Here is a 26,147-nt window from a genome sequence, read left to right as displayed (position 1 = left end):
AACCTACTCATCAAATGCTGATCATTCTCCCTAGTAACCAAATTTCCTCCCAGCTTCCTGACCACATGCTAATACCCTTTCCTCCTAAATTGCTCTAGTATTATTAATACTTATTCATATTGTAGTAGCCCATAGAATCCCAATAAAGGACTGATTACTCTAACCATACAACTCCCACTGCACTCCATGGATCTTTCTCTTCTTGCTGACTCTTGTCTCATTTCATTGAGCCTTTGGGCAGCCACTCTCAAATAACCCAGTCCCTTGAGTACTAACTCAAACACAATTTCACTCCCATACTATTAAAACACCGAGTTTCCAGGTGTCATCCACCTGGAACCTGCTTAGTGTTCCAAGGCTTAAGGACTTGCCAAATATCTTCATTTTATTTAGAAAGAGTCCTGCTGCTACAACAGGTATTTTCTGTTTTTCATACCTGTTCTTTAGTATTAAGAACATTTGCAAAAAAAAAACAAAAAAAAAACCAAAAAAAACACAACCCTACTCAGGATCTCTTTCTTTCTTAGCAGTTCATTAGTGGCTGCTGTTTATTCCCACCTGGAACCACAATCTCTGTCTGTGATGACAGAATAATTTTTCAGTGGTATCCAGCTATGAAGTCACAGGCAGAACATTCTGTTTCAGGTAAGGAAGCATCAACAAGAGAAGATAAACTTCTAATCAACAGAAATCCAGATTCTGTCTTCATGCAAATAGCCCAAGAAACCAAGAATGAGAGTGGAAGTGCACAAATTCTACAGTATAGAGCTAGAATTGTTTTTAAATATAAGGCTTTCCAAAGATTTCTATAGTGCATCAAGAAAAGGAGGACTTGTGGCACCTTAGAGACTAACCAATTTATTAGAGCATAAGCTTTCGTGAGCTACAGCTCACTTCCTCAGATGCATATCGTGGAAACTGCAGCAGGCTTTATATATACACAGAGAATATGAAACAATACCTATTCCCACCCCACTGTCCTGCTGGTAATAGCTTATCCTTAGAGTCCCTTTCCTCCTGTGACTACAGCGGTAGTGACTCAGACAAGCAGAACTGTAGTCAGTTGGGACTGAGGTCTGTTAAGTAAAGAGCACCCTTTCCTCTTTTCCTAAGCTACTCCAGAATGTTCCTTCATTACTCAGGTTTCAGACAGTTATCACAAATAATCAGCGCAATGGAGTAATGGGAGATAGTTCAAGCAATCTGACTGGCTAACTTAAGAGGCACTGATTCTCTAGGAATGTGCTCTTTGTACCAGTTGAAATAGTATCACCCATTCAAAAGAAATCTATTCCATACAACTATGTTTATTCATTTTATAAAATACCAGTGCAGGGCATTTTCATGGGAATAACGAATAAGGTCCCTCAGCTGCATTTTGGGCTATCAGCTCCCAGCCAGTCATTAATATCCAAGAAATGACCCACAATTTGAAATTAATTCATTGTCAGATTACAGATTAATTCATTGTCAACAAATACTCATGAACAGATGCACCTCACAAGGAAAGGCTGGTACTTAACATTTTCCTTCTTTCCTGTCTAATCCCACGGGAGCCACGTCTACCCCAAATTACACATTCTACAGTATCTTACCTTCCATACACACAGCAGCTGTAACAGCTTTAAATGCTAATATATAGATGGTCACCAGAAAGCTTCTAATAGTGTGACATGTATTATTCTGTAAACAACATTCTCGTTGAGGCTTTCCAGTATTATTCCTCTCACACTGTTCCCTGATAGCACCCACCTATGTTAGTCCAGCAGCATCAGAGGCCAAATGGGGAATATTTGACTCCAGGAGTCGCACTATATTATCCTGAAACCTCAAAATATAACCCAAGGTCTAGTCTCTTCTGGCTCTGTTTGTCTAGGTCCAGGGGATTTTTCCAAATCTAGGTCAGCATAGAATAGTGGCAATTCAAGCTTAATGTCTTCGCAGATAGAACTGATGAAATATAAGGCTGTACATTTGATCTTTTACCAGGGTCAGTGAAGATGTGTGACTGTTTAAAAGTCTCAGGAGGCTGAGAGGCTCATGTGCTTTGCTAATGATAGTGAGTCTCTTTCTATGGCCTAAAATGAAAATGGGAGAATTGGCAAAAACAATGGATTTCCTAACACCTTTTTGGCAATATATATTAGATATGTATTATATGAGGCTACAGAGGCTTTATTACAAACAAACTAACCAACCAACCAGCCCGGCACCAGCTTTAACCACAATTTAGAATTCTGAACTACCTAGTTTGTAAACAAACCACACTCAATAGTTCTTGAGACAAGGAGCTGAGAAAAGACTCCATAGTCTTGGATTTGCAGAAAAGAATTCTCTGCTCCCAGAAGACCCACATTTTTCAGTGTCTCCACAGAGCACAGTACCAGCACTACAGTGAAGTAGTGGTGAGGCAGAAGCAGTACAGTCTGTGTGTTTATATATAAAACAAGCATATAAAACATCCTGCATCACTTCAGAATTCCCATATGCAACATTTAGACAACAAGGAGCATTACAACCTAGATCCTACTCCACCCTTCTCTTATTTAAAAGCTCCTTGTTGTACCAATATGGGTCACGTGAATTCTGAAGTGAAGTGAAATGAAATGCTTAATGAGCATATCAACAGCCAGAATGTCCGTCCATTTCCCAGCTGCTTCATAGCAAAGCTGGTGTCTGAGCTCTGGCAACATATTTAGGGCTCTGCACGTTTTTGAATGCATTGATTTTTTTCCTGTGATTTCCAGCATAGAAATATCTGTTGCTAATCAGCAGTAAGCTTTCAATTCTGGTTAAATTCACTAGCAATGGTAAGCACTGATTTAATTAGGGTTGATACTACTTCTTTTCCCATATCCAACTATTCAATGGTTTATATTAGGTTTTAAAATAGCATCTCTACCAAAACAGAACATGTAGCATATTTGGCACAAGGTAAATTCCATCAGGGCCAAAAAATTTAAAATATTTCTTACCCCGGTTTCATAAAAACTCTGCCAAAGTGAATCTGTGCATGAAGGTCAATGTCCAGCACCTGTTTAAGATAGTCCTGTTTACATTAAAAAAAGAAAAAATATTAAATTAAAATCAAAGTTGTTTACAGTGGTTTACAGTATCAAAGATGTCATGTACATGGAGGGCCTGTTTAAAGTGTTATAAACCAGTAGGGAATTTCCAGTACTAGAAAGGAGCAACTTGCAGAAAGATGGGTGCGGAAGAGGGAGCTATAATTCTTTTAGACTCTGAACATGCAATTGACTCAGGGTATGTCTACACTACGAAATTAGGTTGATTTTAATAGAAGTTGATTTTTAGAAACCGATTTTATACAGTCGATTGCGTATGTCCACACTAAGTGCATTAAGTCGGTGGAGTGCGTCCTTACTACCGTGGCTAGCATCGATTTACAGAGCAGTGCACTGTAGGTAGCTATCCCACAGTTCCCACAGTCTCCACTGACCACTGGAATTATGGGGTAAGCTCCCAATACTTGATGGGGCAAAAACATTGTCGTGGGTGGTTTTGGGTACATGTCATCATGCCCTCGTCCCTCCCTCCGTGAAAGCAACGGCAGACAATTGTTTCGTGCCTTTTTTCCTGGGTTACCCATGCAGACGCCATACCACGGCAAGCATGGAGCCTGGTCAGCTCACCGTCACCATATGTCTCCTGGGTGCTGCTGGCAGACATGGTACTGCATTGCTACACAGCAGCAGCTCCTTGCCTTCATGGCAGATGGTGCAGTAGGACTGATAGCCGTCATACATCTCCTGGGTGCTCCTGGCAGACCTCAGTGAGGTTGATCAGGGGTGCCTGGACAGACATGGCTATCCTCCTCTTAGAGCACCGAATGGGAGCCAGAGATTCCAGGTCATTCTCTTCTTTAAGTTTCGTCTCATGGAAATTCAGTCCTGCCCGGAATATCATGCGAGCTGGAGGCTTCTGCCTCAGGCTGCTCTCCCAGCTGGCAGCACCGCGCAGTCGCACCTACCCCAGCCCATCCCTTGCTCCCACGGCTCATGAAGCCTGGACAGTAGTAAGGAGCAGTTCAACTATAGGCTGAGCAAGTGCAGAATGGTGGTAGAATGTGCCTTTGGACGTTTAAAAGCTCACTGGTGCTGTTTGCTGATGAGGTCAGACCTCAGCGCAACCAACATTCCCATTGTTATTGCTGCTTGCTGTGTGCTCCATAATATCTGTGAGAGTAAGGGGAAGATATTTATGGGGGGGTGGGAGGTTGAGGCAAATCACCTGGGGGCCAATTTTGAGCAGCCAGACACCAGGGCAGTTAGAAGAGCACAGCAAGGTACGCTGTGCATCAGAGAGGCTTTGCAAACCAGTTTCATGACTGGCCAGGCTTTGGTGTGACAGTTGTGTGTGTTTCTCCTTGATGCAAACCTGCCCCCTTTGTTGATTTTAATTCCCTGTAAGCCAACCACCCTCCCCCCTTTGAAATAAAGTAACTATTGTTTTGAAACCATGCATTCTTTCTTTATTAATTAAAAAAAAAATTAGATAATGGACAAGGTAACCCGGGTGGGATGGGGGAGGAGGTAAGGACAAGGCCACATTGCTTATTGTAGCCACGCTAAAAATCAAACTGTTTGAATGATAGCCTTCTGTTGCTTGGACCATCCTCTGGAGTGCAGTGACTGGGTGCCCGGAGCATCCCCCACCATGTTCTTGGGCGTCTGGGTGAGGAGGCTGTGGAACATGGGAAGGAGGGTAGGCGGTTATACAGTGGATGCAGCGGGGGTCTGTGCTCGTTGCCTTTCCTGCAGCTCCAACAGACGCTTCATCATGTCCGTTTGCTCCCCCAACAGATGCTTCATCATGTCCGTTTGCTCCCCCATTAGCCTCAGCATTACATCCTTCCTCCGTTCTTCACGCTCACTTAATTCTTTCCTGGCCTCTGCCACTGAATGCCTGCATGCGTTAAGCTGTGCCCTTTCAGTGCGGGAGGACTGCATGAGCTCGGAATACATGTCATCGCGAGTGCGTTTTTTTCGCCTTCTAATCTGCAATAACCTCAGGGACGGAGATGATAGGGGGAGCGTAGAAACATTCTATGCTCTGCTATTCTCAGGGGACTGCATGGTCACCTGTACTGCTGAGTGTTGCTGAGTTCACCATGCTGACCAAACAGGAAATGAAATTCAAAAGTTCCCGAGGCTTTTCCTGTGTACCTGGCTAGTGCATCAGAGTTCAAAGTGCTGTCCAGAGCAGTCACAATGCACTCTGGGATAGCTCCCGGAGGCCAATACTGTCGATTGGTGTCCACACTGCCCCAAATTTGATTTTAGCGCTACTCCCCTTGTCAGCGAGGAGTATAGAAGTCAATTTTAAGAGCCCTTTAGGTTGACGGAATGGGGTTGGTTGTGTGGACGCAGTCATTTTTAGATTGACCTAATGCGGCTAAATTCGACCTAACTCCGTAGTGTAGACCAGGCCTCAGTGTGGATACAGGGATCCTTGCACAGTCAACTGCAGTACTGGCATCTTTAAAGTGTCCAAAGATATTTAGTCACTACAGGAAATTTTTAATGCCAGCTTGTGAAATCTTGTGCATATATTCCAAAGACAAAAACATTTTTCTTTATAAGTCAGGGCTAAGACTCAAACCCAATAAAACTACTTTTCTTTGGAGACTGGAAATTAGCTACTAGTGGAATTCAGTGATCAGCAGTACCTTTCAGAACTAGGATGCATTGTAGACCTCAAAGTCTCTCAAAAAGTCACTGTAGTTCTTTGCAGTGTTATTGTAGCCATGTTGGTCCCAGAATATCAGAGAGAAAAAGTGGGTGAGGTAGTATCTTTTATTGGACCAACTTCTGCTGGTGAAAGAGACAAGCTTTCAAGCTTAAAGCTTGTCTCTCTCACCAACAGAAGTTGGTCCAATAAAAGATATTACCTCACTCACCTTGTTACTATAGTTTTTGTAATTTCTTGGGGACGTATAATTCACAGCTATAGGTTATTTAACTAAAGTTTCTCTAGAGGGTAATTAGTGAGCCTCCACTTCTTGTGTGTTGGTTCAAGTTAAATTATTTTGGATCAACACAATCAATCCATTAGTTCAAGAAGTCCAGAATTCCTTATGCTGTCTCTCTGTTGATAATAGCTGTGCTCACAGATGTGTAGATGATCTTGTAGTGAGATGTCAAATGCTCATCCTAGAAGAACTTACACTGCTATCAAAAAACGCCCACATGAGAAAATTGAGTATCATAACTGAAAATAACAAGCCTATATAAGTTTGTTTCTACTAGACTCCATGCATCTTAAATTAGGTTATCACCTGCTAGAATTGTCAGTAAAGAGAGGCTTTAGAAGCAATGAACCTGAAGTCCCTACACAGATTTCTGACTTTTTCTTAAATCTATTTTGTCCAAAGCTGTGACCCTTTTTCTACCACGACACAAATTCTTGATTGTTGACTCCATTCATAGATTCATAGATATTAAGGTCAGAAGGGACCATTATGATCATTTAGTCCAACCTCCTGCACAACGCAGGCCACAGAATCTCACCCACCCACTCCTGCGAAAAACCTCTCACCTATGTCTGAGCTACTGAAGTCCTCAAACCGTGGTTTAAAGACTTCAAGGAACAGAGAATCATAGAATCATAGAATATCAGGGTTGGAAGGGACCCCAGAAGGTCATCTAGTCCAACCCCCTGCTCAAAGCAGGACCAATTCCCAGTTAAATCATCCCAGCCAGGGCTTTGTCAAGCCTGACCTTAAAAACCTCTAAGGAAGGAGATTCTACCACCTCCCTAGGTAACGCATTCCAGTGTTTCACCACCCTCTTAGTGAAAAAGTTTTTCCTAATATCCAATCTAAACCTCCCCCACTGCAACTTGAGACCATTACTCCTCGTTCTGTCATCTGCTACCATTGAGAACAGTCTAGAGCCATCCTCTTTGGAACCCCCTTTCAGGTAGTTGAAAGCAGCTATCAAATCCCCCCTCATTCTTCTCTTCTGCAGGCTAAACAATCCCAGCTCCCTCAGCCTCTCCTCATAACTCATGTGTTCCAGTCCCCTAATCATTTTTGTTGCCCTTTGCTGGACTCTCTCCAATTTATCCACAATCCTCCAGCAAGTGACCCGTGCCCCATGCTACAGAGGAAGGCGAAAAACCTCCAGGGCCTCTTCCAATCTGCCCTGGAGGAAAATTCCTTCCTGACCCCAAATGTGGCGATCAGCTAAACCCTGAGCATGTGGGCAAGATTCACCAGCCAGATACCCAGGAAAGAATTTTCTGTAGTAACTCAGATTCCACTCCATCTAACATCCCATCACAGGCCATTGGGCCTATTTACCATGAATATTTAAAGATCAATTAATTGCCAAAATCATGTTATCCCATCATACCATCTCCTCCATAAACTTATCGAGTCTAATCTTAAAGCCAGACAGGTCTTTTGCCCCCACTGCTTCCCTTGGAAGGCTATTCCAAAACTTCACTCCTCTGATGGTTAGAAACCTTCATCTAATTTCAAGTCTAAACTTCCCAATGACCAGTTTTTATCCATTTGTTCTTGTGTCCACATTGGTACTGAGCTTAAATAAGTCCTCTCCCTCTCCGGTATTTATCCCTCTGATATATTTATAGAGAGCAATCATATCTCCCCTCAACCTTCTTTTAGTTAGGCTAAACAAACCAAGCTCCTTGTCTCCTTTCTTAAGGCAGGTTTTCCATTCCTCGGATCATCCTAGTAGCCCTTCTCTGTACCTGTTCCAGTTTGAATTCATCCTTCTTAAACATGGGAGACCAGAACTGCACACACTATTCCAGATGAGATCTCACCAGTGCCTTGTATAACAGTACTAAAACCTCCTTATCTCCACTGGAAATACCTCGCCTGATGCATCCCAAGACTGCATTAGCTTTTTTCACGGCCATATCACACTGGCGGCTCATAGTCATCCTATGATCAACCAATATTCCAAGGTCCTTCTCCTCCTCCATTACTTCTAATTGATGCGTCCCCAGCTTATAACTAAAATTCTTGTTATTAATCCCTAAATGCATAACTTTACACTTCTCACTATTAAATTTCATCCTATTACTATTACTCCAGTTTACAAGGTCATCCAAATCTTCTTGTATGATATCCCGGTCTCTTTCTAAATTGGCAATACCTCCCAGTTTTGTATCATTTGCAAACTTTATTAGCACACTCCCACTTTTTGTGCTGAGGTCAGTAATAAAAAGATTAAATAAGACTGGTCCCAAAACTGATCCCTAAGGAACTCCACTGGTATCCTCCCTCCAGCCTGACAGTTCACCTTTCAATATTACTCGCTGTAGTCTCCCTGTGAACCAATTCCTTATCCACCTTTCAATTTTCATATTGATCCCCATCTTTTCCAATTTAACTAATAATTCCCCATGTGGCATGGTATCAAACGCCTTACTGAAATCTAGGTAGATTAGATCCACTGCATTTCCTTTGTCTAAAAAATCTGTTACTTTCTCAAAGAAGGAGATCAGGTTGGTTTGGCACGATCTACCTTTTGTAAAACCATGTTGTATTTTGTCCCATTTACCATTGACCTCAATGTCCTTAACTACCTTCTCCTTCAAAATTTTTTCCAAGACCTTGCATACTACAGATGTCAAACTAACAGGCCTGTAGTCACCCGGATTGCTTTTTTTACCTCTCTTAAAAATAGGAACGATGTTAGCAATTTTCCAATCATACGGTACAACCCCTGAGTTTACAGATTCATTAAAAATTCTTGCTAATGGGCTTGCAATTTCATGTTTCAATTCCTTTAATATTCTTGGATGAAGATTATCTGGGTCCCCCAATTTAGTCCCATTAAGCTGTTCGAGTTTCGCTTCTACCTCAGATATGGTACTATCTACCTCCATATCCTCATTCCCATTTGTCATGCTACCATTATCCCTAAGATCCTCTTTAGCCTTATTAAAGACTGAGGCAAAGTATTTGTTTAGCTATTGGGCCATGCCTAGATTATCCTTGACCTCCACTCCATCCTCAGTGTTTAGCGGTCCCACTTCTTCTTTCTTTTTTTTCTGCTTATTTATATGGCTATAGAACCTTTTACTATTGCTTTTAATTCCCTTTGCAAGGTCCAACTCTACTTGACTTTTAGGTATATTAAGTCCTTGTCTTTAATTTTCCATCTAAATTCTCCTTAAGATGTCCTCAGATATTTCATGTACACTACCAAGAGTCCAATAAAAAAGGATGGGATGCCTCAAGGAACTGGTAATGAGATACGGAACCTTTCAGCTTTAGACTGCTGTCTCAAATCCAGTCTCGATGAGGAGTGATCAGAAATTGCTGGCATCCAAAGGCTGTTCAGATGCCTTTGTGAAAAGAGGTGGTAGTCTCAATTCAGTTCCTCATGGCCATGTGTCTGCATGACACCACTGTTCTAAAAATTCATGGATCGATCAACACTTTTCTTTCTGATCACTGTTCCAGGGCCAGTGACTGTGGACTTTAAAGGGCCTGAAAGTAATTTTTATTGGTCCAACAAAATGCTTCTAGTTCTCCCTTTATGCAAGATACTAGACCTTTGAAGTGAGGATCTGCTCAGAAAACTGATTCTAAAAATGGAACCATTGAGCTTACTGTTTATCATCTGTCAGTGACTCCATATAAAATCTGCTCTGTTACACCTAGATAAATGTTTATTTTAACTGCCACTCCTGCAAAAACAACCTGGGATAAAAAAGTCATTTTGAGTTTTTTCCTTCTCCTATGTCACCAGAAGTTTTAAAGGCTCTGCAGGCCCATTTATCCCCTTTGTGACACCTGTCTTCACTGATTTTGCACAGGTGCTACCAACTGCAACTTAGCAAACAATTCTGTTGATGATTCACAAGCAGGCAAAGAATCTAGTTCACTGTCTTTTATGTGTGCTGTCTCTGCAGAGGTAAGAGGAATAAAACACAACAAAAACTATTTTAAGGTCAGCAGATATAGTTCTGATACACTCAGAGAACAAATCTTTCAGTAAGAATGAGCCAGTTTTACACATTCACTTGCAGAGTAGCTTTCACTGCTACTACCCACGTTTTACCTACTCTATGGATAAAAAGAAGTCTTCAGTCTTCAGATGCTGTCAATTCAGCACCTTTCACCAGCACTAAATTTATATGATCACTCCTTAAATGAAAACTAGATACAACAAGATTTTGGAAAGTGCTGATTCCAACACCACTTAGAATCTTCCCAGAAATATCATACACCCACTACAGTATTGAAACAAAAGCATAAAAAAGGACAATATTAAAAAATATTTTTTTAATTAATCCAGCAGCGCTGGGTCCAGGGACCTGGGATGTCCTGGAAATAATCATGAATACATTTGCAGTTGCCATCAGGAACTCCTGACCTCATGCCTGGTATTCTTATTGCAATGTAGCAACCATGCTTCAGCTTATACCTTTTCACCCATGGACACGCCTCCTGATGTGATAATAACATCCGCACGGCTGATACCCTCATTCAGTGCATTCAGTAAATCATCTGGGCTGCAAGAAAATCAAAGCAAAGAGATTAATGGCCAGAGAAATATTTTTAGGTACTGCATAAAATAAAACATGAATAGATCTTTGCACACATAAAATATGAGGTAATCATAAAATCGTAGGACTGGAAGGGATCTGAAATGGTCATCTAGTCCAGCAGTTCTCAACCTTTCCAGACTACTGTACTCCTTTCAGGAGTCTGATTTGTCTTGCATACACCAAGTTTCACCTCACTTAAAAACTACTTGCTTACAAAATCAGACATAAAAATACAAAACTGTCACAGCGCACTATTACTGAAAAATTGCTTACTTTCACATTTTGTCTGTATGAAATTTTAGTTTCTACTGAAGTTGCTAGTGCTTTTTATGTAGCCTGTTGTAAAACTAGGCAAATACCTAGATGAGTTGATGTATCCCCTGGAAGACCTCTGCATACCCCCAGGGGTACGCGTAACCCTGGTTAAGAACCACTGATATAATCCAGTTCCCTGCATTCATGGCTGGACTAAGTATTATCAGACTAGGGGTGGGCAAACTTTTTGGGCCACATCGGGGTGCGAAACTGTATGGAGGGCTGGGTAGGAAAGGCTGTGCCTCCCCAAACAGCCTGGCCCCTGCCCCCTATCCAACACCTCCCACTTCCTGCCCCCTGACTGCCCCCCTCAGAATCCCCAACCCATCCAACCCCGCCTGCTCCTTGTCCCCTGACCGCCCCCTCCCGGGAACCCCTGCCCCTAACCATGCCCCGGGACCCCACCCCCTATCTAACCACCCCCCATTCCCCATCTCCTGCCCCCTCCCCAAACCTCTGCCCTATCCAACCGCCCCCTGTTCCCCATCCCGACCGCCCCCCCCACAACCTCCGCCCCATCCAACTGCCCCCTGCTCCCTGACTGCCCCCCAGGACCCCCTGCCCCTTATTCAACCCCCGGCTCTGCCCCCTTACCATGACGCTCAGGGCAGCATGTCTGGCAGTCGTGCTGCCCAGCTGGAGCCAGAAACGCTGCTGTGCTGCCGTGCCCTGCAGGAGCACGCAGCCCCGCCTCCCAGAGCGCTGCCCGCATGGTGGCATAGCTGCGGGGGAGGAAGAAGAGCAGGGGAGGGGCCAGGGGCTAGCCTCCCCGGCCAGGAGCTCAGGGGCTGGGCAAGACGGTCCCGCAGGCTGGATGTGGCCCGCTGGCCATAGTTTGTTCTCCTCTGATCTGCACCATCTCTGATAGGTGTTTGTCTAACCTGCTCTTAAAAATCTCCAATGATGGAGATTCCACAATCTCCCTAGGCATTTTATTCCAATGCTTAATCACCCTGACAGTTAGGAAGTTTTTCCTAATGTGAAACCTAAATCGCCATTGCTGTAATTTAAGACCATTGTTTCTTGTCCTATATTGAGGTTAAGGAGAACAATTTTTGTCCTGCCTCCTTGTAACAACCTTTTATGTTTTTGAAGACTATTGTCATGCCCCTCTCAGTCTTCTCTTCTGCAGACTAAACAAATCCAGTTTTTTCAATCTTCCCTCGTAGGTCATGTTTTCTAGACCTTTAATCATTTTTGGTACTCTTCTCTGGACTTTCTACAATTTGTCCACATCATTCCTGAAATGTGGCACTCAGAAGTGGACACAATACTACAATTGAGGCCTAATCAGCACGGAGTAGAGCAGAACAATTACTTCTTGTGTCTTGCTTACAATATTCCTGCTAATACATCCCAAAATTATGTTTGCTTTTTTTTTGCAGTAGTGTTACACCATTCTCTGTTTTCTTTCATAAGACTGCACACCCTTCTTAAGTAGATTAGCCACTTTTACTCATGAGCAAGTGATCTAATCAAACACCACGTAATTTGATATAGTTCTGGCCAAGTGGTCTATTGATACAGTTCTTGCCAAGAGGTCTATAGGATCATTGGTAGAGGTATATAAATGTGCAGGACTAGAGCAATAGGGGGCACTACAGGTTAGGACTGAGGTGTACTGGCAGAGCAGCATAAGGGGATCTAGCACTGGAAAAGCAAAATTACCTTCAGGTTAGGATTTAGGTGTATTGGAACAGTTGTTTGTGGGAAGTTTGCAAAGTGCCTGACTACACTTTGCCAGGCTCTAGTCCATGCTATTAGTCTCCCATTGTCATGAGCAATAAATCCATTAATAAAGATAAAAAAAGGTGAGAGTGATCCCTTTGCTTGGTCCTCAGCACATTGTCTAAAGTCAATCCCAATTTCCAAGCTTTTTTGCTAGTTTTATTCCACAGTCAACCAAGGGAAAGTCGGGCTGTCTCCCAACATAACATACACTAGAATAGACACAGGTTCACACGCCGAGCGCTTCAAACAGATAAATACTTTGCATCCTATGTTGAAGTAGAGATTCAGATTGATGTAGAATCAGGAATACACTGTATTTAATGGTGAAAATAATGTAAATGGGCCTAAGTAATGAAAGGACCCTTAATAACATATCTAACCAATCCGTTCTTCACTATCATGCTGACATCTTATTTTTTGAAAAATAAACATTTATTGTTAAGTGTCAGAGTAGCAGTTGTGTTAGTTTGTATCCGCAAAAAGAAAAGGAGTACTTGTTGCACCTTAGAGACTAACAAATTTATTTGAGCATAAGCTTTCGTGAGCTACAGCTCACTTGATGAAACTTATGCTCAAATAAATTTGTTAGTCTCTAAGGTGCCACAAGTACTCCTATTTATTGTTAAGTATCCAAACTTTCATCTTCAAATCTGAGTGACATGGATTAAAATAACTTCCAAGTTCCAAACCATCTATCCTTTCTTCTGTTTATATAGTTGTACACCAGAGATGCTAGGATGCTGTTGCAAACTGCTGGAGAGCCACAATGACTTGCTACCCACCAGTCATTACATACAACTGAAGGGTAGACCCATACACTGACTAGGAAAATTCACAGGCAATACTGTTTGGTGTGGGTGGAGGTTGGGTGTGCAGGAAAATGGTTAGGGGCTGATAAATAACAGACATTGGTAATAAAGAGTTGTACTTTGCCAATATAGGGGGAACATTAACTGAAATAACCAGCCCTTCCAGTATATGGCTGACTCCGATTATGAGCAAATTAGTGTATCTTCCAGTACATGGTATTACGTCAATTGCCCCTTATAGTACATAGTAGATAAAACACAGTGGCACTGACCAAAACCCCCCCTACAAAGTTTACATAAAATAAACACTAGAATAATTTTTCTCCAATATATTACATTCAAACTCTTTCCCCTTAAACTTCTGCAGACATATGATACTACCCACTCCATTTTTCTGGTGTTTTGTTTATGTAGGATTTCCATTCAACACTCCATAACAAACTGTAGTGTTTAGCAATCTTCAGCATCAGATTTTTCATCTGTTCTGTCCTCATGTTCAAAAGCATAAATTTAGAGCAGGTGTTCCCAAATAGTTTCTGTTTCTGACCCCCCCAAACTACCCACATTTTCCTCCCAAGGCCATGTTTCCCAGAATTCATTCAATGTTACACAGAAAAGACCAGAAATGCAGTTCTCTTGCTCTTCTGTACCCACAACTTTGGCTGCTTTCCCCTTTCAACAAAGGTCTCTGTAGCTGCTCACCTTCGCATTCCTCCCAAAGTCATGAGGGGCTGCTGATCTCTTACTGCCCCAAATGTCTTTGGGGCTAATGATGGAGCTCACAGCAGACCTTCAGCCTCAGACCTCCTCCTTCTCCCTGCAAACCATGGCTGGAGCAGCTCCCCAGTTTTAGTGCTTACAGTGTGGACACTTACTGAGCCTCCTCACTGCACAGACCTCATAGGTGGACACATGGGATATGACTATACTACAGCTGGGAGGTACAGGAATTTAAGGTGCTTTGCTCAAGGAAAGAGAAACCAGCTGGGACGAAAAAAACCCACAAAAAGACAAAATCTCTTTGTTTTAGTTAAATAGAATCTGTATGATTTAAGAATTGTGAGTGGAGGATTTTGATCTCCGTATAAACCCCTCTTACTATTTCAATTTCACATGGTGGCCAAGATTTCAAAAAATAGGAGCCTAAAGTTAGTCTCCCAAATCCATATTTAAGTGCCTAAATAAGAAGCCTGAATTGCAAAAGTGATCAGCTTCCAGCAGCACTCGTTGAGATTAATGGAAGTTGCTGAGTTGTCAGAACTTTTGAAAGTCAGGTCACATATTTAAGTACTTTAATATGGAACTGGGAGTCTAAATTAAAGTTCCTATTTTTGAAAATCTTGGTCAGAATGTCTATACTGCTCTCTAATGGATATTGTGCTTTGTCTTGACTTATGAATTGAAATATTAATTGTGAAATCACACCAAGATTATTTAGCCTGAGTTATCTGCAAACCAGCTAATGAAATTTGTCTATCACAGTTATGAAGCCTTTATCTGTGTAGAATCCAGCCCGGGGTGGGGGCAAACTTTTTGGCCCAAGGGCCACATCGGAGTTGCAAAACTGTATGGAGGGCTGGGTAGGGAAGACTGTGCCTCCCCAAACAGCCTGGCCCCTGCCCCCAGCCGACCCCTCCCACTTCCCACCCCCTCGCTGCCCTGCTCAGAACTCCTGACCCATCAACTCCTTGTCCCCTGACCAGCCCCACCCGAGACCCCCCCCCCGACGCTAACCACTCCCCTGGGACCCCACCCCCTATCCAACCCCCCCGCTCCCTGTCCCCTGACTGCCCCGACCCCATCCACACCCCCATCCCCTGACATGCCTATCCAACTGCCCCTGTTCCCCATCCCCTACCTGCCCCCCCATAACCTTCACCTCATCCAACTGCCCCCATCCCCTGCCCGCCCCCCGGGATCCCCTGCCCCTTATCCAACCCCTTGGGCCCGGCCCCCTTATCACGCCGCTCAGAGCAGCACGTCTAGCAGCTGCGCCACTCGGCCGGAGTCAGACACACTGCCGTGCTGACCTGCAGAAGCACGCAGCCCCGCCACCCATAGTGTTGTCTGTGCAGCGGCATAGTTGCGGGGGGAAGGGAGGGAGGGCTAGCCTCCCCGGCCGGGAGCTCAAGGACCAGGCACGATGGTCCCGTGGGCCGGATGTGGCCCGCGGGCCATAGTTTGCCCACATCTGATCTAGCCTCTGAATTCAGAATTCCTATTAACATCAATTTTAGGCCATAACAGACCCTGCTCTTGCCATCTTTCTGAGTTAAACCTCAGAATCTTTCCCTTCTTTCTTTGCCCTGCACTCCCCACCCCCGGCAATATATTATCATTGTAAGAAGGCTTCTGCAAAAAAGGCAGGTTTTTAAGTAAGCTTAAAAGTGGTCATCCCTGAGCTCATTCTGATTTCCTCTGGTTTCATTTCACATATGAAGATCTGCTAAAAATGCCCTACCCTTTACTTAGAATCATAGCCCTGGTCTACACTAGGACTTTAGGTCGAATTTAGCAGTGTTAAATCGATGTAAACCTGCACCCATCCACATGATGAAACCCTTTATTTCGACTTAAAGGGCTCTTAAAATCGATTTCCTTACTCCACCCCTAACAAGTGGATTAGCGCTTAAATCGGCCTTGCTGGGTCGAATTTGGGGTACTGTGGACACAATTCGACGGTATTGGCCTCCGGGAGCTATCCCAGAGTGCTCCATTGTGACTGCTCTGGACAACACTCTCAACTCAGATGCACGATTGTCTGCCGTTGCTCTGACGCAGGGAGGGGTGACTGACGACATGGCTTACAGGGTTGGCTTACAGGGAGTTAAAATCAACAAAGGGGGTGGCTTTACATCAAGGAGTATTTCAGGCAGGACTTCACGGAGGGTTCCAATAAGAAATGGTGCACCTAAGTTACTGTTCTTATTGGAACAAGCAGGTTGGTCTGGCCTCTGATTGATACATGGCTAGATTTACCTCGCTGCACCTTCTCTGTGAGTGACTGCAGTGTGACCTAGAGGAATGAGTCCCCTAGACGGGGGCGGCGGGGGGGGGGGGTTGCAAATGAGTACAAAACAAATCTGGTCTATTTCTTGTTTTGATACACTCCATCTATCTTTTACATCTTTGGCTGGCAGCAGATGGTGCAGAAGGACTGCATGCCATCCACATCTCGTGGCTGCTCGGCAGAAGATGGTACAATAGGACTGCTAGCAATCCGTATCGCCTGCCTGCTCACCATAGGATGGTTCAATAGGACTGACTGCAGGACTAAAGATAATGACCTGATCAAGTCACTCCAAATTTAGTCCCTGCGCCCAATGTCTGCCCAGGCGCTCCTGATCGACCTCACAGAGGCGACCAGGAGCATCTCGGACATGACGATGATGGCTACCAGTCCTACTGTACCGTCTGCTGCCATAAGGCAATGGGTTGCTGCTGCTGTGTAGCAATGCAGTACCACGTCTGCCAGCACCCAGGAGACATATGGTGACGGTGAGCTGAGCGGGCTCCATGCTTGCTGTGGTATGGCGTCTGCACGGGTAATCCAGGAAAAAAAGCGCAAAACGATTGTCTTCCCTTTCTTTCACGGAGGGAGGGAGGGAAGGGGGGCCTGATGACATGTACCCAGAACCACCCGTGACAATGTTTTAGCCCCACCAGGCATTGGGATCTCCACCCAGAATTCCAATGGGTAGTGGAGACTGTGGGAACTGTGGGATAGCTACCCACAGTGCAATGCTCCGGACGTCGACGCTTGCCTCGGTACTGTGGAAGCACTCCGCCGAGTTAATGCACTTAGAGCATTTTCTGTGGGGACACACACACTTGAATATATAAAACCGATTTCTAAAAAACCGACTTCTATAAATTCGACCTAATTTCGTAGTGTAGACATACCCATAGAATCATAGAATATTAGGGATGGAAGAGACCTCGGGAGGTCATCTAGTCCAACCCCCTGCTCAAAGCAGGACCAACTAAATCATCTCACCCAGGACTTTGTCAAGCCTGACCTTAAAAACTTCAAAAGGAATTTCAGCCTGGACACTGATAAAACTGATAACAGAACAAGATCCCATCTGCAAATACTCATTTCCAGGAGCCTGTGAAGAATAATGGGCCATTATGGTGGAACTAAGGAATTGCCATACTTCATTATACACATAGTCCATCTAGGTTAGTAGCCTGTCTCTAACAGTGACCACTACCAGAAGCTTCAGAGGAAAGTATCAAAACCTTGCAGGAGGCAGATGTGAGAAAATATGCCCCCACATTGCATCTCATTCTGATTTCTAATAGTCAGAGATTGTCTTAAGCCCTGAAACATGAGATTTAATATCCCTTCCAAAATATTTATCATCATGAAGGAGAGGTTACTTTCCTTGTACAGTAACTGGAGTTCTCTGACATGTTTTGTCCCTATGAATGGTCCACTTCAAGATTTGCGTGCATCCATGCTCTCCTGATTGGAGATTTTGTCAGTAGCGTCCATGAGTCTGTGCCTGAGCCCTACATATCCTCATGCCCTTGTAAGAGGATATATAGGGATAGGTGGACCTGCTGCCGCTCCAGTTCCTTTTCGACCATGAAGCCCACAAAAAATGACTCAAAAGTAGAGGGGAAGGCAGGCAGGTAGTGGAGAATCTGAAGGGATAAACATCTCAAAGAACGCCAGTTTCTGAACAAGTTAAGTAACCTCTTTTCTTTTTATTTGAGTAATTGTTCCTATAAGTGTGCCACATCAGGAGATTCCCAAGCAGTACCTCAATTATGAAGAAGGATGCTGAAGAGACAGATGCAATACAGACTATAGAATAACCTCACCAAAGGCCATGGCAGCTCTAGAAGCATGCACAATTGTATAGTGCTCGGAAAATGTGTGCACTGAAGACTAGGTGGTGGACTTTGAAAATGTCCAAGATAGATCTGGTCTTCAATAAGGCCACAGGGGTAGACTGAGCCGTGGTGGAATAGGCAGTCACCCTAAATGAAGGATGTGTATCTGCGGCATTGTGACAGCTCAAGATGCATCTCGAAACCCATTTTCACAATCTTAGGGTTGACATTGGGTGTCCTTTCACTTTTTCCAGATGGAAGTAAAGAGTCTGGGAAAAGCCCTGAAAGGCTTAGTCCTATCAAGGTAAAAGGTGAGAGCTCTTCTTACATCCAGTGTGTAGAGACTGGCTTCTCTCTCTGGTGGAGTGAGGTTTGGGTCAAAACACTGGTAGATGAATGTCCTAATTAATGTGAAATTATGATGAAACTTTTGGTAGAAAGCGAGGGTGGGGATGTATTGTCACCTTGTTGCCATAAAACATCCTGTACAGTGGGTCAACCAAAAGAGTCCTACCCAACTCTTCTGGCGATGGGGATGGCTATGAGGATTTAAAAGAAAAATGAAGGAGAGAACAACTCCCCATAGGTTCAAATGGCAGTTTTCTCTTTGAGATCACACTGTGGAGGAGGTTTTTTGATGGGAAGAAAAGGTTAAATAGACCCTTAATGAATCTCACAGTGGTCGTCTGAGCAAAGACTGAAAACGCCTTGATGTGGGGAGGTGAAAGGCTGCAGTGGCAGCCAGGTGAACCTTAACTGAGCTCAGAAGTAAACCCATGGTTTTTAAATTTTGCAGGAAATCTAGAATGTGTGTGAGGAAACACTTGAGAGAAGATATGGATCATTGGGCACACCACACTTGAAAACATTTCAATTTCTGAAGGTAAGTTGTCCTTGTGGCGGGTTTTATACTATTCAGCAGAACTATCTGAACCTCTGCAGAGCAAGCCTGTTCTATGCCAGAGAGCATACGGAGCCAGGCTTTGAGGTGCAATGATGAGAGGTTGGGGTGGGTCATGGTGCTGAACTCTTGAGTCAGAAGGTTCACTGTCAGAGGAAGACAAACAGGTAGCTTCAGGGATAGGTGAAGTAGATCTGGGAACCAAACAAGTGTTGGCCATTATGGTGCTATAAGAATGGACATCAATCTCTCTTGTTGCAGTTTGTTCAGGAATTTGAGGAGCAATGGCATTGCAGGGTAAGCATAAAATAGGACACATGGCCTCAGGAGAAGGAGGGCATCTCCGAGCAAGTTGCGACCATGTTGACTCCTTGAGCAGAAGTGCTGGCACTTCACATTAAATGGTGTTACGAAGAGATGGAAATGGCTGCTCAGGCAGTCTGCTATGGCGTTCTGTAGCCCTGATAGAATCGTAGAATCATAGAATATCAGGGTTGAAAGAGACCTCAGGAGGTCATCTAGTCCAGCCTCCTGCTCAAAGCAGGACCAATCCCCAACTAAATCATCCCAGCCAGGACTTTGTCAAGCCTGACCTTAAAAACCTCAATGGAAGGAGATTCCACCACCTCCCTAGGTAACGCATTCCAGTGCTTCACCACCCTCCTAGTGAAAAAGATTTTCCTAATATCCAACCTAAACCTCCCCCACTGCAACTTGAGACCATTACTCCTTGTCCTGTCATCTGCTACCACTGAGAACAGTCTAGATCCATCCTCTTTGGAACTCCCTTTCAGGTAGTTGAAAGCAGCTATCAAATCCCCCCTCATTCTTCTCTTCTGCAGACTAAACAATCCCAGTTACATCAGCCTCTCCTCATAAGTCATGTGCTCCAGTCACCTAATCATTTTTGTTGCCCTCTGCTGGACTCTTTCCAATTTTTCCACATCCTTCTTGTAGTGTGGGGCCCAAAACTGGACACAGTACTCCAGATGAGGCCTCACCAATGTCAAATAGAGGGGAACGATCATGTCCCTCGATCTGCTGGCAGTGCCCCTACTTATACAGCCCAAAATGCCATTAGCCTTCTTCGCAACAAGGGCACACTGTTGACTCATATCCAGCTTCTCATCCACTGTAACCCCTAGGTCCTTTTCTGCAGAACCGCTGCCTAGCCATTCGGTCCCTAGTCTGTAGCAATGCATGGGCTTCTTCTGTCCTAAGTGCAGGACTCTGCACTTGTCCTTGTTGAACCTCATCAGATTTCTTTTGGCCCAATCCTCTAATTTGTCTAGATCCCTCTGTATCCTATCCCTCCCCTCCAGCGTATCTACCACTCCTCCCAGTTTAGTGTCATCTGCAAACTTGCTGAGGGTGCAGTCCACGCCATCCTCCAAATCATTAATAATCATCATTAATCGCTGAGATCTCTATGCAGTAGGATATGCAGCAATTCCGTAATTTTATGGACTCTGCATATAAAGCCTGGGATCTTGCACCTCCTTGGTGATTTATATAATAGATTGCAACTCTGTTGTCTAGCATTACTGTGAGTGGCTCCTGATGCTGGTTAGGAAGTTGCTGCAAGCATAAAGGACTGCTTTGAGTCTGAGAATGCTGATATGGAAAGACATTTTTTGGGGGGTCCATTTGCCTTGGGCTGTGAAATCCTGGAATGAGCATCTCACCCTAGAATGGAGGCAGTGCTTTTGATGATCTTTGTGGTGGAAGTATGTACGAATGGAATTCCCACACAAACCTTCAGGGGATCCTTCCACTAGCTGAGGCGGTCAAGGAACCTCACAGGTATTGACACCTGCTTGGACACGTTGTGCTTGTTGTGGGTGTAGGCAGACCTGAGGTAGGTGTGGAGACATCACAAGTGTAGTCTTGCCAGGGGTGATACAAACGTACATGCTGCTGTCTGGCCCAGGCATTGAAGACAAATAAGACAGAAGAGTAACAAGCTGGGTCAGCTAGTAAGCTGACACTGATTTTCCATCTCAAGACACAGGTGATGGAGAAGGAACTGGAGTGGTGGTGCAGGTCCACCCCTCCCTGTATATCCTTGCATCAGAGTATGAGGGTGTTGGGCACAGGCTGGACCTGTGGACACGACTGACAAAATCTCAGATCAGGAGGGAACAGGCACATGCACAGCCTGACATGGAGCACCCGTAGGGACAATAACTTGAAGAAGAATTACGAGTCTGGATATTCTTGAGATCCATATGAATATACAATCACGTTAGAATCTTGCTAAATTCTTGTGGCAATGAGTTCCAGAGTCTAGTTATGCATTATTGAAAAAGTATTTCCTCTGATCAGTTGTGGATTTGCCACCTTTTAATTTCACTGAAAGTCTTCTTGCTCTTCTTTGCACAAGACAGGGAGAATAGACGTTCCTGGTCTACCTTCTCTCTACCATTCATTATATACTTTTAGCATGTCCCCTCTTATTTGTCTCCATGCTGGTGGGAATATTCTCTCTGGGAGACTGGATGGCTCCAATGGAGGGTAATAGGCTGCGGACAGTCATTTTTATTCAATTTAGGTTAGTAATAATCAAAAGTCACCAGTATCTGACGGCTAGTCCAGGCTATAGAAAATTAGCTATGTTAGTTTTGTGCCTCATGGATAGATAGCCACATCACAATACCCACTACATTAGGCACTAATTGGCCACCTTGCTGGTGGTCTCAGCAAACAGACCAAAGAAATCAGATGACAGGCTTCATAATTAGTGATTCACTTATTGTGTTTATGATCTTTAGTATTTTTTTAAACATGACATTTCTTTAATCTCAGTATTATTTTCCAGAGACTCACTGTAGGAAGAAGGACCTCTGTGGTTCACAAAGAAAACCCATTGATTAAAATTACATACTATAATCCTGTTCATCACCAGTCCAATTTATTCAATATGTACAACAATGGAACCAAAACATGACATAATTAGGCATAAAAAAACCTTCAACTTTATATTGTCTGAAACTTGCTTCTCATCTCCACTACAGGACTCTGATAAAGCCATTCACATATCTGCATCCTCTAGAACATACACACTTTTTCACATTCTGCTACACACATTACAAGCCTCTCTGTACTTTTCATGGGAAACAGTGTGGTGGTGGGAAAACATGTTGGTATAAAGACTCTCCATATTTGAGGAGTCTGATGTGATGCAACTAAAAGACAGATATTGAAAAATAAAAACAAACTCAATTCCTAATTCTGTCTCTAATACACCAGCAATCTTTTTCTTACACACACATTTCAGTTTTCATTTTTGACATGTTGAACAACTATCTGAGGATAATGACTAACATTAGTACTGATGCTACTATGTGAATTGGGAGCATGGAGGGGTGAAGCTTCCGACTAATACAGACTAAACACAGCAGAGCAGAAGAAACCATACAGAACTTCCAAAATATTGAAGTTAGCTAATTTATAATCAGTTTACATCTACAGCATTTACATGTGAGTTCCTTTAACATAAACTAGTGCCCCCACCCCTTGACACACATACACAGTGTATGGAACAATCCTGAACCAATGGAAGATTGATTAATTTCTGAGATTGTGTGCTTGGCTTCTCTGCCACAATACTTCTTATTCAGTATGCTACTAACCACAAAGTAACTGCTGGTTTTTGGGTTGGGATTGGATATAGGGAATTTGGAAATTCATGTCATGGACCAACCATTACTTCAATTCAATATGAGGAATACCTCCTCATCTGGATGAGGGGCCTGTTCCAAGAGTCTGCCTTCAGAAACTATTCAAACCTGAATATTTCCGGACGGCTTGGGAGAAGAAATTTCCTCTGATAGACCATTCTCTATCAGTGCCCCTCATTTTCACCCTCTCCCCTGGCTTTGGCCTTAAAGGTCACCTTGGTTTATAGATGGCTTGCAACAAAGTGAAGCAGGAGGAAAGACAGAGAGTGCTGATGGTGCCATGGAGCCCACAGTCAATTGACTGCAATAAAGATTTTTTTTAAGGTGGCTGCATGGGCAGCGGTGAACCACCCGTTGGGGGAGGCTAGCCCCTGGCCCCTCCCCTTCTGCCCAAGGCCTCCTCCCTCCCCCACCCTTTCTGCCCCCTCTCCCCTGCTGGAGCCCAGAGCACTCCCACCATGGCCACCGGCACCCCCGCCCCAGGCTACCGGAGCATCCCCAGCCCAGGCCAGCCCACTCCAGCCGCAGCCTGGGCCACAGGGGAAGAGTGGGAACTGGAAGCAGCCAGGAGAGGGCCTGTGGAGAAGCATGGGCGGGGCCATGCCGGGCTGTTTGGGGAGGCTCAGCCTCCTCTGGCCTGTGATACACACTGCCCGGGGGTGGCTATGTGCGAGGCACGTGACTCCATGACAGCATCTGCAAAATATTGATAAGCAGGTTTGTTTTTAATACTGGGCCGCTTGATTAATTCAAGCTGCCTACACTTGGTGGCTAATTTAAGTTCCACTTATGAGGAAATTTATTTTTAACTTGCATTTAAAATTGCTGAGATTCAAGCAAAACTGTCTCCCTCTGTGTGAAAGTGTGTGTTCTTGAGAAGACAAATGAAAAGGCTTCTCTGATGGGAGTTTTGGCCAGTGTCACCCTCTAGAGTCTAAGGTACTAGGATCACTTTATTCAACAACCTGTGCTTGAGACTCAGGTCTTTCCTGGTTTCTGGAGGCCAATGGGGAGGAACTGTTGATGGAAAATATTAGTGAATCCTTGAAGATGAGTTGAATGCCAGCTTCCCTTGAAAAAGCACATGTGCAGCTGCTGTTCATAAAACAATCGCTTGATTTTGGTGATGTGACCAATTATCACTCTATATCTAATCTTCCAATTTTGATTAAGATAACTCTCCCAATATCTAGTTGTCCCAGTTCTCCTTGACCCTTGTCCGCTTGGGTACAGACTGAGATACAGATACAGCATGGAGGCTGTGTGGGTTGCATTGTTGGCTGGATCTCCTCCTGGCAACAGATAATTGTCAGGTGTCCATGCTGATATTTTCCAGTTTAGGAGTTGCCTTTGATACAATGAGGTGGTGTTGACTCACCTGCAGACCCAAGTGAGAGTATGTGGGACTATTTTGGGTGGCTTTATTCTTATCTTGCTTAATTTCTCAAAGGCTGGTAGTGGACAATTACTCCTGCTGTTGAGGGTATTCTAATTTGGGGTTCTGTAGAATTTTATTTTGTCACCCCATTTGTTTAATGTGGCTAGATGGCTGTTGGAAGAGTTAATGAGAAGACATGGATCGCTGGGCCTTCTGTGTGCTGATGATACCTAGCTCTGAAAACCAGTCATATCAGACCCAACCAGAGAAGTGAATCGCCTTACCCAAGGTCTGGATGATAGAGGAATGGGAGAGGTCTAGCTGGCTGAAACTAGGTCTGGGTAAGACTGGGTTGTTGGTTGAGGTGACCAGAAGATATGGTAAAGCTAGTATCTGCCCCATAGTTTGAGGGTTCATGTCCTGTTTTTGTTGTTCATGTCCACGATCTAAGGATTGGGCTAGATTACCAGCTGCTACTAGGTGGTCAGGTAGTAGCAACAGCAAGGACAGCTTTTTTTATTTATATATGGCTAGGATATTGTGAAGGTTTCTTTTTTATATCCACGTCTCTCCCTATGCTATACCATTGCAGCTGTGGTCAAAAGAGGCTTGAGCTAGAGCCCTCTTTTTATAGAAGAGAGTGAGTTTCTAGCAGGGTATTCTCATCACGGGCTCATTAATTTGGAACCCACATTCACCCTCAGTCTAAAACAGCCCAAATCTATTCTTAAGGGAATGCTGCAAAGGCCATCTATTCTGACTAGCTTTTGGGAAGGGGTAAGGAATTGTAAGCATAGCAAGGAATGTGGGTTAACAGCAATTCGGTATTTATTAGTTATTGTTGGAGGGAGTTGTAAAAAATGTGTAAATGCATATTTAGTTGTTGTCAAAGTCACTTAGAGCAATAGAATAGGAGCTCTTTTAGCTATTTTTATGTATAAATCAAAATAAATACATAAAATAACAATGATAAAGGAAGATGAAAAATAACCCTCATTGACAGTTCAATTCACCACTCTTACTTCAGTTTTATGATGGCATAATGCCACTAATTTCAATGGCATTATGCTATCTTAAAACTAGAGTAATTCAGGGGTAAATTAAACTTTTCTGAAAATTTGGAAGTTTTTCTTTAACATGAGTCATATAAAAAGTCCTTGATTGTTTGATTTGTGTAAGGGTTTTATTACAATTCTTTTGGGATGACCTGCATAACTCACCCTTGGCTTCACCAGTTGAGTAATATAGGGCATCCACAGCTCATACCTTATAAAATCTTTATAACCACACTATTCCACATTCCTTTTAGCTATGTTTACAAAATACTTTACAATCCTTGAGGATGAAAAACACTACATAACTATTATATTATATTAATTTATTATTTATTATTATTATTATTATTATAAACTGAAGGAGTTTGCCGGCTGAGTTGTCATTATGAAGGCAAAGTTTTAACATTTGAATGGCATTTAAAAAAATATTTAAATCACAGCCAGACAACAGCTGTTAATTTTGTCTCTCGCTTCATCTTCTGTACAAACAATGAACAGCTTCATTCTGGATAGATGGGGAAAGAAAAAGTATTTGGAAAGTACTTGGATTCTAAAATAAAAGGCAAAATAACATTTGTAAGTGGACATGTTAAGAACAGGATCAACAACATTCTTCAGGGCATAATACAGTCTATGAGAAGTGCGGGATAAAAACCCTGTTTACACCACTGCTTAATTGGGCAGGTACAGATTGGAGATTTTGGGCTTACTCTGAAAACACCAACTATTGCTAGAGTCAGGATACTGGATTTGATGGACTAATGATCTGATCTGGCATGGCAAATCATTTCATATGTTTGGTTGAAAATGCCATTCCTGGACATTTCCTTCACTGAGAAATTAGGCCACGTACTAAGATATTATGGTGAAGAAGAGCAGATA

General features: G+C 43.5%; 1 protein-coding gene across 9 annotated transcripts in view; it reads right to left on the bottom strand.

Annotated features, from left to right (window-relative positions):
- The window catches only part of GPHN (gephyrin), a 588,066-nt gene that overhangs the window by 8,257 nt on the left and 553,662 nt on the right, over positions 1-26,147 (bottom strand). For all 9 annotated transcript variants that reach the window (XM_084630610.1, XM_084630611.1, XM_084630613.1 and 6 more), the window contains 2 exons: positions 10,431-10,518; positions 2,976-3,049 (listed from right to left, as the gene is read on the bottom strand). In XM_084630610.1, coding sequence (XP_084486736.1) covers positions 2,976-3,049; positions 10,431-10,518 — 162 coding nt within the window. The remainder of the gene's footprint in view (positions 1-2,975; positions 3,050-10,430; positions 10,519-26,147) is intronic.

Source organism: Lepidochelys olivacea (assembly GCF_965140295.1).
Source record: "Lepidochelys olivacea isolate rLepOli2 genome assembly, chromosome: 6".
Lineage (NCBI taxonomy): Eukaryota > Metazoa > Chordata > Testudines > Cheloniidae > Lepidochelys > Lepidochelys olivacea.
The sequence above is the reverse complement of the archived record's forward strand: the minus strand, read 5'-3'. Positions and strand labels throughout refer to the sequence as shown.